General features: G+C 37.3%; 1 protein-coding gene across 6 annotated transcripts in view; it reads left to right on the top strand.

Annotated features, from left to right (window-relative positions):
* PDS5B (PDS5 cohesin associated factor B) overlaps positions 1-12,319 on the top strand; it is a 192,437-nt gene that overhangs the window by 155,814 nt on the left and 24,304 nt on the right. For all 6 annotated transcript variants that reach the window (XM_025000064.2, XM_025000062.2, XM_025000061.2 and 3 more), the window contains exons 25-28: positions 6,921-7,125; positions 9,420-9,534; positions 11,246-11,378; positions 11,715-11,834. In XM_025000064.2, coding sequence (XP_024855832.1) covers positions 6,921-7,125; positions 9,420-9,534; positions 11,246-11,378; positions 11,715-11,834 — 573 coding nt within the window. The remainder of the gene's footprint in view (positions 1-6,920; positions 7,126-9,419; positions 9,535-11,245; positions 11,379-11,714; positions 11,835-12,319) is intronic.

Raw genomic sequence — 12,319 nt, 5'->3', positions numbered from 1 at the left:
TGTCCATTCTGTCCAGAGAACATCCATGCTTGTTAAATTCTAGAGACTTTGTTTTCTAGGATACTGTATATGTTACTGTCTCAGTCATCAAATTCCCAATGCGAAAGTTCAGATTACCTAAGTTTAAAGGTTGTTTTAGAATTCTGTTGACTGTGAAACATGTATTCATTGTAAAACGTTAATTATTAGCACATTCTCACAATTTACAAATATGGGATTACCCTATTGTAAACAAAGCTTTTTCCTAATTTTGTTGTTCCTTTCAACCACAGGCTTGTCTCTGCTGTCTTATCCTCTCACTCTAACCTGCTCACGTTTTAGCATTTGCTTTCACTGTTTTCCAAAAATGACCTAATTAAGTCCCCCAGTCCAATGGTCTTAATCTTTATTATACATGTCCTTTTGGCATCATTTGACACAACTCATTGCACCTTTATTTTTGAAATATTTTTTTTTGGCTTTTGTCTCCTGATTTTTGTCATACTTCACGACTACATTTTTTGGCCCTTCTCAAGTTTCTGGACCCACTTCCAATGCCAAACAGAAATTTCAAACTTTTATTTCCTGAGAACGTAAGACTGAATCTCTCCCAAATCTATTCTTTCCTGACACACAGAGAACCTGAGTAAACATTAAGTAAAGGTGAATGGCATTTCTTAGACCTAAAAGCATGATTTATATTTGACTATTTGCTTGTGTTTGCACCTTGTCACAAAAGTACAGATAATTCTGTCCTTTGATATCTAGATAATTCTGTCCTTTGATATCTATTACATCTTTTTTATTCATACCTTCTTAACCTTAACCATTCTGATTGCTGTACCCATCGTTAGCTGTCATCTGTGCCATTGGGAGACTTTTCTATGGTGGGTTAAATTTCCCTATCAACTTCTGGTCATGTTATTCCCCTGGTCAGAAATATTTATGGGCTTGTACTCATAAGAAAGAAAAATTGCATATATTTTACCTAGAAGGCCATTCAAGCCCTTCTAATATTTGGACCTGCATATGGACTGGAAGGAACACAAGCTGGAATCAAGATTGCCGGGAGAAATATCAATAACCTCAGATATGCAGATGACACCACCCTTATGGCAGAAAGTAAAGAGGAACTCAAAAGCCTCTTGATGAAAGTGAAAGAGGAGAGTGAAAAAGTTGGCTTAAAGCTCAACATTCAGAAAACGAAGATCATGGCATCCAGTCCCATCACTTCATGGGAAATAGATGGGGAAACAGCAGAAACAGTGTCAGACTTTATTTTGGGGGGCTCCAAAATCACTGCAGATGGTGACTGCAGCCATGGAATTAAAAGATGCTTACTCCTTGGAAGGAAAGTTATGACCAACCTAGATAGCATATTCAAAAGCAGAGACATTACTTTGCCAACAAAGGTTCGTCTGGTCAAGGCTTTGTTTTTTCCAGTGGTCATGTATGGATGTGAGAGTTGGACTGTGAAGAAGGCTGAGCGCAGAACAATTGATCCCTTTGAACTGTGGTGTTGGAGAAGACTCTTGAGAGTCCCTTGGACTGCAAGGAGATCCAGCTAGTCCATTCTGAAGGAGATCAGCCCTGGGATTTCTTTGGAAGGAATGATGCTAAAGTTGAAACTCCAATACTTTGGCCACCTCATGCGAAGAGTTGACTCATTGGAAAAGACTCTGATGCTAGGAGGGATTGGGGGCAAGAGGAGAAGGGGACGGCAGAGGATGAGATGGCTGGATGGCATCACTGACTCGATGGACGTGAGTCTGAGTGAACTCGGGGAGTTGGTGATGGACAGGGAGGCCTGGCGTGCTGCGATTCATGGGGTCGCAAAGAGTTGGACACGACTAAGCGACTGATCTGATCTGATCTGATACATTTTAAAATTCTGTTTAGCACACCACCCTTTACCTATGTTTATTTCAGTGAAGCCAAACATTTTTTTTCTTTTATGTACCTGTAGTTTGCCTCCCTCTAATTTTATTTTCACCGTCTTCATTTCTGCATACCCAAATCCAACCCTTTCTGCAAATCAAGGCTCAGACACAATCTTCTCCACGAAACTAGCTCTAATTCATACAATAGATCTCCTTTGGATCCCCTACAGATTTTATCTACAGTCCCGATACATACTTACTTGCCTTGTCTTAGTTACATGCCTATGGTTTATTTGTGTTTACTTGAGTTCAGCTCTTTAAAGGCAATGTTGTATCTCAGTGGCCTTTGTCATGCATTTGAATAGAAAGTAAATCTGGAAGAATAAAAATTCAATAATACCAATCTTGAAAGCAAAAGTGGCCCAGTTGTGTCCAACACTTTGCAACCCCATGGATTATACAGCCCATGGAATTGTCCGGGCCAGAATACTGGCGTGGGTAGCCTTTCCTTTCTCCAGGGGATCTTCCCAACCCAGGGATCGAACCCAGGTTTCCTTCATTGCAGGCAGGCAGATTCTTGACCAGCTGAGCCACCGGGGAAGCCCTTGAAAGTCAATCAGTCATGTCTGACTCTTTGCGACCCCATGGACTATACAGTTTTACAATTCTCCAGGCCAGTCTAGGTATTTTAGAATTTGAATGCACTTCATGAAAATTTACTGTGTACTTCTATGTGCTATGCATTGTTCTAGGTTCTTCAGATACAAAGGTGAGTCATGGCTATAGCCCTTAAGAAGATAAGCTCTTAGGAGAACAGAAAATATAAGTGCTGTTAATACAATGTAATACACACAATAATTGAACTATTTACAAGATACTACAAATAACTGAGAATAATTTACACTTAAAACGTATACTTTGCTGTACAGCAGAAATTAACACAAAAGTTTATTTAATATGCAGACTAAAATGAATTTCTTAGTAGGGAGTAAAAGCTTTGATTGGAACTTTATCTCAGAAAAGAATTTGGTAGTAGTAGATCCCTTGTGGCTCAGCTGGTAAAGAATCTGTCTGCAGTACGGGAGATCTGGGTTCAATCCCTGGGTTGGGAAGATCCCCTGGAGAAGAGAAAGGCTACCCATATTCTGGCCTGGAGAATTCTCTGGATTGTATAGTCCATGGGGTCGCAAAGAGCTGGACACGACTGAGTTGACTTTCACTTTCACTTTCCTTATATTGAACCAATTACTGGTTATAACCATAAACATGAAAGTATAAAGTGTCTGCTTTTTTGAGAGTGTATTTTTCCTGATAAAAATTGTGTCACTCTATCCTCTGCTTCACATGTTTTTATAACCTAGTCAAAGTGTAAATCTTTACTTCGTATTTTTAATAGCCTTGTTGTTCAGTTGCTCAGTTATGTCTGACTCTGTGACCCCATGGACTGCAGCACACCAGGCTTCCCTGTCCTTCACCGTCTCTTGGAGCTTACCCAAACTCATGTCCATTGAGTCAGTGATGCCATCCAGTCATCTTGTCCTCTGTCATCCACTTTTCCTCCTGTCTTCAATCTTTCCCAGAATCAGGGTCTTTTCTAATGAGTTGGCTCTTTGTATCAGTGGCCAAAGTATTGGAGTTTCAGCTTCAGTATCAGTCCTTCCATTGGATATTCAGGGTTGATTTCCTTTAGATTGACTGGTTTAATAACCTAGTTGAAAGGATAAATATGTTCTTTACTTCATATTATTTTTTATAAACTAGTGAAAAGGGTAAATCTTTGCAAAAATAAGAGCAAACATTGGAAGACTTCCTCATTTCCCAGGAGCACATCTTTTAAATCTTTATTTAGGTGATTCTCTTTCGCTGTAGCCATTGGATCATCATTCTTGTCAATTTTCTCATATTTTGTTGTTAAATGTCAATTGCCTTGCATATGATTGGACAGTTTTTTTCTAACATTATCTTAATGACCTTTTGAAACTCTCCTACCTTTGCTGTGATTCACAGTTGACATTGTAATTAATTTGCATTGTACTATTAGATCGTCAGTGATTACTGAAGAATGACAAAAACATGGCTTTGGAAATGTATCTAAGTAGTGTGGAGGGATATTTGAGTGCTCTTCAGTGTTTTGTTGTTGTTTGCTTGCTTGCTTTATTGAGGTATATTTAATTTACAGTATTGTGTTAGTTTTAGGTATGACTAGTGTAGTGATGCCGGTTGCTTCTGCGGTTATATTCCACTATAGCTTATTATATTAGATAATAGTATTGAGTGAAAGTGAGAGTTGCTCAGTCATGTCTGTCTCTCTGCAACCCCATAGACAATAGCTCCCCAGACTCCTGTCCATGGCATTCTCCAGGCAAGAATACTGGCATGGGTAACCATTCTCTTCTCCAGTATAATATTGACTAGTTTGTATCTATAATATATTCTTACAAGTAGCTTGTTCATTTGTGAATATATTTGTGATATATTGACTTTTAATTATATTGTTTGTTTGTAATTGGATATTTTCATAATGAATAATTGGATACTGAAAATTACTCTCCTTATAGGAGTAATAATGAGGAAGGGGTAATATAAGTTTAATTTTGTTTTGTGGAGTATAAGGATAGATAACAGATAGTAGTTCTGTCTATTGATTACTATTTTTTTTAATTGAAGTATAGTTGATTTATAGTGTGTTAATTTCTGCTATATAGCCAAATAATTCAGTAGTGCACACACACACACATTCTTTTTATATTCTTTTCCGTTATGGTTTATCACAGAATACTGAATCTAGTTCCCTGTGCTATCGAGTAGAACCTTGTTATCCATTCTGTGTATAATGCTTTGCATCTGCTAACCCAAAACTACCATTTCCTCCCTCCCCCTCTCCACCTTCCCCCTTGGCAACCAGCCATAAGTCTGTTCTGTGTGTCTGTTCTGTTTTGTAGGTAGGTTCATTTGTGTCTTATTTTAGATTCCACATGTAAGTGATAGTATCTTTCTGACCTACCTACTTCACTTGGTATGGCAATCCACAGGTCCATTCCTGCTGCTGCAAAGTGGCAGTATTTGATTAATTTTACGGCTGAGTTGTATTGTCATTCGTCTGTGGATGGGCCTTTCCGGTGTCTCCAGGTCTTGGCTGTCGTAACCAGCACTACCGTAAGCGTGGTGATGCAGGTCTCTTTCTGAACTATGGTTTTGCTGATTATGTGCTTGGGAGTGGGATTACTGGATTGTATGGTGACTCTACTTTCAGTTTTTTGAGGAACCTCCATACTATTCTCCATAGAAGCTGCACTTGACTACTTTTTTAAAAAGTGGGTGTTTGGTATTGTAGTAAACTGAGGTTTAAAGTAAATGAAAGAAGATGCACAAAATAAGGATTTAAAGATAAGGGCAAGATGTTGCAACCTGGGTTTTGAAGAAAAGCAAAATTAGCATTCTAGATAGAAGAAATAAACATACAGTTGCAATAATATGAAACACACCACACATTATGTTCATTGATGGAGTGTAATAATGAAAGTCTTTGTATATCTCATATATGGTTCAAAAGTCATATTGAGCTTTTCCCTATAGTTTAGAAAAAATTCTCATAATGTGTAGCAGACACTGTGTTAGGTTTTGAGGCACAAAGAGGAATAAAATCTCAGTGCTTGGCTTCAAGAAATAGCACTGCATAAGACAGATAAACCAGTCCTTTTCATACTGTGTACTAAATGCTAGCTCAACATTGAGAAAACAAAGATCATGGCATCCGGTCCCATCACTTCATGGGAAATAGATGGGGAAACAGTGGAAACAGTGTCAGACTTTATTTTTTTGGGCTCCCAAATCACTGCAAATGGTGACTGCAGCCATGAAATTAAAAGACGCTTACTCCTTGGAAGGAAGGTTATGACCAGCCTAGATAGCATATTCAAAAGCAGAAACATTACTTTGCCAACAAAGGTCCGTCTAGTCAAGGCTATGGTTTTCCTGTGGTCATGTATGGATGTGAGAGTTGGACTGTGAAGAAGGCAGAGCGCCAAAGAATTGATGCTTTTGAACTGTGGTGTTGGAGAAGACTCTTGAGAGTCCCTTGGACTGCAAGGAGATCCAACCAGTCCATTCTGAAGGAGATCAGCCCTGGGATTTCTTTGGAGGGAATGATGCTAAAGCTGAGACTCCAGTACTTTGGCCACCTCATGCGAAGAGTTGACTCATTGGAAAAGACTCTGATGCTGGGAGGGGTTGGGGGCAGGAGGAGAAGGGGATGGCAGAGGATGAGATGGCTGGATGGCATCACTGACTCGATGGACGTGAGTCTGAGTGAACTCCGGGAGTTGGTGATGGACAGGGAGGCCTGGCGTGCTGTGATTCATGGGGTCGCAAAGAGTCGGACACGACTGAGCGACTGAACTGAACTGAAATCCTAGGCTGGAGATATGCACAGAGTACTAGCAGAGCAAAGTACTAGATATGCACAGAGGGTTCAGGATAAAGATTTACACAGTGATTTCTAGAAGATATGGGAGCTGTCCTTGAAGATGAGGACGGGTTAGCTTCTAGAGTGGAGGTGGGTGGTTTAGGAGAACGAGTGGTGTGAGAAAAGCAGGCACAGTGATGAGCAGTTAACTAAGAGGAATGTGATGTTGCTGAAATGGATTAGTAACTCCTGCCTTCGGAGTTGTGCATTTTAATCTGAACAGTTTTTTTAAATGATAGAACTAAATATATAAATTGGACAGAGTTTTATCTTAGTAAATGAAAAAGGTAAATAAAAGATAGTGTTCAGACTTGTTTTTACATATCTCATTTAAGTTAAGGTGGATTAATGTATACTAGTTTTTATCTATTCAGTGTGTTCTCACACAGGTAGCTGGTAGTCATTTTAAGGTCCAAGTTATCACTCTGGCCTCCATATTAACTTGTCACATCTTAGTCCTGTGAACTGGAGCACTGGTTGTGGGTACACGTGCTATGTTTATTCTTCTGATTACCTGATATAGTGGATTTCCTATCCAAAATTGTTACTTCCTCTGATACCATGTAGGTAACATGTGGAATAATTATGTCTTCCAGGATGAATGCTATCAAGTAAGACAAGTGTTTGCTCAGAAACTTCACAAAGGCCTTTCTCGATTACGGCTTCCACTTGAGTATATGGCAATTTGTGCACTTTGTGCAAAAGACCCTGTAAAAGAAAGAAGAGCTCATGCCAGGCAGTGTCTGGTAAAAAATATCAATGTGAGACGCGAGTATCTGAAACAGCATGCAGCTGTTAGCGGTAAGCTTGTGTGAAAATGAAGAGTATACTTTCCCATCTTGCCAGTTTCAGTTTTGTGGAGCACAAAATGACGTTACTGTTGTTTATTATATTCTAATCAGCCCTCATTAAGTAAGTTGTTATTACTGTTTTTCAGCAGCAACTTTTCCTCGTAAAAGGTCATTTTAAAATATAAATGCATGGGTATTTAAATATCAACCCATAGTTTTTTATGCAACTGACTAAAAGGCCAAGGGCAAAAAGCAGGAGCTTTGGAGGTAAATGAAGCAGTAAGGGGTACATTTATGAAGATTGTCTAAGTACTCTTGTAGTTTAAAAAAGTCCAGGTCTTTAAACTTTATTGGTTGTCCTCACCTGTAGCTGACATTAATATCAGGGTCCTGTGTGCCTTTTTAAAATTTGTTTACCTCACTCCGTCCACACTTACTAGTTTTTGTGTCCCTGACTTCTGTGACTTGATCAACAGCATTAAAAGCCATCCAGTTACGCAAGTCAGAAGTCAGAGGCATTCTTCATGCCTCCTTTTTTCCTTTCATTGGTCACTAAATCCTCTTAATTCTTCTTTTGGGTGTCTTCACTGTTTCTCCCCAACTCCCCTATCCTGCTGTATTTCACTTGAATTATCATATCTACTCCTGACTAACTCCGTGTTGTAAATGTTCTCCTGCCTCCAGCCGAGCCACACCACTGTCAAAATTATCTTCCTAAAACAGATCTGCTCACGTCATTTTCTTGCTTGAAACCTTGGTTGGCTCCTTTCTGCTCAGAGGATCAAGTAGAAGCTCATTAGCATGACACTTTGTAGTGAACTCTCAGCCTGAGTTTTAAACTTTCTCTCTAGCTACTCCAGAATGTAAATTCTTTGCTCCTTGTACTCTGGATTATTTGAAATTTGTCTAGCCAGCTTTTTTCTCTGTTGTCAACTCTGGAAATTTTGCCTCCCCCTTCTGGCCAAACAAATAAACAAAACCAAGGAGAGAAGTTTGCCCCTTTTGAATCCTTTAAAATACAGTTTTGAGACCCTCTTTCTTTCTCTTCCTACTTCGCCTTGAGAGTTCTGGAGTTAAATCTCACCTCTGCCACCTCTGCCATTTACCGGTTGTATTTGGGTGGGTTGTTTATGCAGTCTGAGCCCTAGTTTCCTTTTTGTAAGATTGGTATAGTTTTACTTGTATCTTATGGTGGTTATGATTAAAAAGTTGTATATATAAAGCACCTGGCATAATGCATGGTTCAAAAAAGTACTCAGAAGTCATTAGCTGTTCTTATTTTAGGGTACTGTCCATGGTGAAGTGGGGCTTCTGTCCTGGTCCTGTCTGTGCTCAGTGTGAGGTCTTTGTCTAGTCTTTTTTTATGTGTGTGTGTCTAGTCTTACGCATCTTTATATTTAAAATAGTAAGCCCTACTAAAATAGTAGGTCTGGAAAAGAGTAAGCACTCAGTACATGTTAGATAGACTTTAATTCAGATTTCACTGAATTTTGAACCTTGTTATTTTTTTCTTCTGGACCTACCTTGAAATGAATATTACACACAAGCTTATTCTCTTTGAGTTCAGTGATAGGAATAAAGAAAATTTGGTGCCTTGTTGACACATACATTATTTTACTCTAGACTGAACATCTGATTTAAAATTGCAAGAGTAGGAAATATAAAAGAATTGCTCAGAGTATGAATCTTGGTCTTTCGAGTAACCTTTATTAAAACTAGTTAGGATTTCCATTTCTATGTGTAATGGCCCCTACTGATCCTCAGTCAAAAAATCAAAACATTTGAATTTAAACTGAAAAGATACTTAATTGTTATGTAAAATGCCCTAGAAACAATGTCTGTTCCTTTCTGTCAGTTTTTATGTTGCAAATTGTATTAAATAGTATCAACCTTTACTTCCTATTTTTGTGCCATACTGACTGAAAGATTTACTAGTTGTTTACCTTTTGCACAGCAACTTACAAGGGAGTATTGAACATAGAGTTACTAATAAGAAAAATAGATTTTATGTTCCTTAGTCTTGAGTATAGTTTGGGTCACTTTTTCCTCATATCTGTTGAAAATTGAAATATGTATCTTTGTAGGCTCGGCACAGGGTGCACTTAGTAGGCATATCAGTATTGGCCATGATGGATAACTGGATAAACTATGATGTACCTCAGCACTGGACCTTTCAGTGTATTTTTCTTCCAGTGATATTGTGGTATATTATTGGGATACAAGAAATAGAGTATCAGAGAGAGAAAGAGAACGAGTAAGATTTGGTTTTCTAACCTAGATGTTTTTGTTTTATTTCTTTTTCAGAAAAATTATTGTCTCTTCTACCTGAATATGTTGTTCCATATACAATTCACCTTTTGGCGCATGATCCGGATTATGTCAAAGTACAAGATATTGAACAACTTAAAGACGTTAAAGAGTAAAGACTTTTTCCATCCCATTTTCATATTTTCTGAAGTTGTTTCCTGTTAATAATGGAATCTCAGTTATAATTAGTGTATTAAATTTATTTCATTTTTTAGGAGTTTAAGGTTCTTTACCTTATTTGTTCTCTTTTTCTTTTTTCCTACCATTTCTTCATATTTCATTTCTTATATAATTCCCAAAACAACTTAGCATAATTACTGTATTACTGTCCTGTTTCTCTACCAGTCTGGCATTTCTTTTCTATTGAAGTTATCCATTAAAAAGTTTGTTTGTAATTCTTATCTTTTCCTACTTTCTTCTGAAGCACTGTATAGATTTTTATGTGGAGTGAATTAATACTCTTATTCACATGGTAAGCATATTTCCTTTGCAGTTCCTGTCTTTCTCTACAAGGAAGAAAGATGGTCTACTTTAATAATGGGCCAAGTTGATAACCAGGGAACTGTTCCCATACTTTACTGTTGATTAGGTTTATGACAGTTGTAGTTCTTTGAAAGATTCTTGTTTAGATGCCAGAAGAATATACCTGCCAGGGTGTGGGATGGGGGAATATAATGATATTTAGAGAAGTCTTTGTAAGACTTCCTTAAATAGAGATGAGATCCTATTTCTGTTATAGTAAAGGGTGACCTCTGTGGTTTTGAAAAATTAATTTCTTATGCTTTTAGCTTCTTTATTAAAGAAAAAATAACTCTTGGTTTCTTGATTCATAGAAATAGTTTATAGTTAAGTATTTGTGGTGCTTCAAGAGAATAAAATTAAATTACTGGTAATTTTCTCATGACAAGAGAAAGGCTTTTGCCCTCTATTTGCCACAGTTTCTAGTTTTAAAGAATAAGCAATTAGTTTTCCCAAAATGAATTCTGTGTTAGTATGATTATACTAAGGAAAACTTTTAGCCATTCCTCTTTCTCAGAACACATTGGTTTGGGTTGTTTTTTTTTAATGATAAAATATTCCTTGAAACTTACTAAATAAATATTTGGGGCTGTATTTATAAATGGTCTAGTACAGCCCTGAGTGATCTCCTTTCTATCAGAGAAAAGAAACCGTAACCTATGCCTGCGGTCTCAGAGGTTACTTTTCTCCCTTCTAGAACTGATGCCTTGTTTCACATTTTCCTCTTCTCCCGTTTTCTCCTCTGTACTATCACTCTGTCCCATTCTGTATGCATAATACAGAGACAAAGGACTTTCATTTTTTTCTTGCATAGAATTTAATATAATTACCCTGAAACTGAGGTAGTGAAACTTTTTTTTCTCTTTAGTATGTAAGTTGTCAGCCCTGACCTTTCCCTCAATTTATTGATGAAGACTCTTAATGGTTGTTAGAGTTTCCTAAAGACTGCAGTCAGAACCGCGGTCAATCTTAGCACATGAGAGTCTTCACTTTGTGACCCAGTTACTGCTTCAGGGAACCCTCCATCCCTGCCACAGCTCGGGATTAAGATCACTGCTTTATTTCTACCATTTCTGTTTCTTTTTAACTTTTCTGTCTACCTAGGAAAATTAGTGAGACTTTGAGAAAGGATGTTATGAACTCATACCTACATTCCTGATATGTTGTAATATGTATGTGATGTACTTTTTTTTTCTCTATTGATTTTTAGCTGTTTCTTTTTAATTTTTTCTGCTCTTGGAGTTCATTATATTTAGAATTATATCCATATTTAATAGTGAATTTTTTTTCTTGGTATTTTTTAGGTGTCTTTGGTTTGTTCTGGAAATACTAATGGCTAAAAATGAAAATAATAGTCATGCGTTTATCAGAAAGATGGTAGAAAATATTAAACAAACAAAAGATGCTCAAGGACCAGATGATGCAAAAATGAATGAAGTATGTAATTCTTTGTAAATAGTTATGATTCTGTATTGACTTTAAGCATTTGAGCATAGGGTATAAGACTTCTCTAGACAGCATGAGTCTTTGCTGCTCGTAGTAAATAGTAGTATTCATGTTAGTAATTAGACTTACTAATATAGAATCAGTAGAGAATACTAGTAATGCTGTTACTAGTAAACTAATTACAATAATAGAATAAGTATTTTAACTTACACTGTTGTCCTGAAAACTACATACTAAGTGCACGTTCTGGAATTACTCCTAATTCACAGAGTCTAGTTTGCCAACTTAAGTACCTGATTTTTTCTTTTTGTTTAATACCCATTGCAGAAACTGTATACTGTATGTGATGTTGCCATGAATATCATCATGTCAAAAAGCACCACATATAGTTTGGAATCTCCTAAAGACCCGGTACTGCCAGCTCGTTTTTTCACCCAGCCTGACAAGGTAGTTATTTTAGGATTTATTTGTGTAAGTTGAAATAAAATATATTGTCACCACTAGGTTGTGGGAAGATCAGGAGGAATCAATGTCAAGAGTTGACCCACTACTTATGTCATGGGGAAAGGTCACTGTGAATCTTAACCATGTTCAAGATCAGAATGTGGGCTAAGCTGGAGGACACAAATAGATTCAGAAATGAGTTAAAATGATCTAAAATTTTTATTGTTTTCTGAGTTTTATGCTAGTCTTAAGAGCACAGGCAAAAATGTGATCAAAGCTGATAAATTAATGAGTTAATGGCCATTGATTCAAAACAGGAAGGAGAATGCTGATACAGTCTGAAATTATAAGCCCTTGAAATTTCTAACTGGTGTGAAACAATCAGAGAACTGACATTGGAGCAGGCTTAATACCTGGGAAGCATTACAGGGATCTTCCCAAACCACTTTCAGAAAACTGAAGTATAGTATTATTGTAAAAAAGGTATT

This window comes from Bos taurus, chromosome 12, assembly GCF_002263795.3.
Source record: "Bos taurus isolate L1 Dominette 01449 registration number 42190680 breed Hereford chromosome 12, ARS-UCD2.0, whole genome shotgun sequence".
Lineage (NCBI taxonomy): Eukaryota > Metazoa > Chordata > Mammalia > Artiodactyla > Bovidae > Bos > Bos taurus.
Note: the sequence above shows the minus strand (reverse complement) of the source record. Positions and strands in the feature narration are given on the sequence as shown.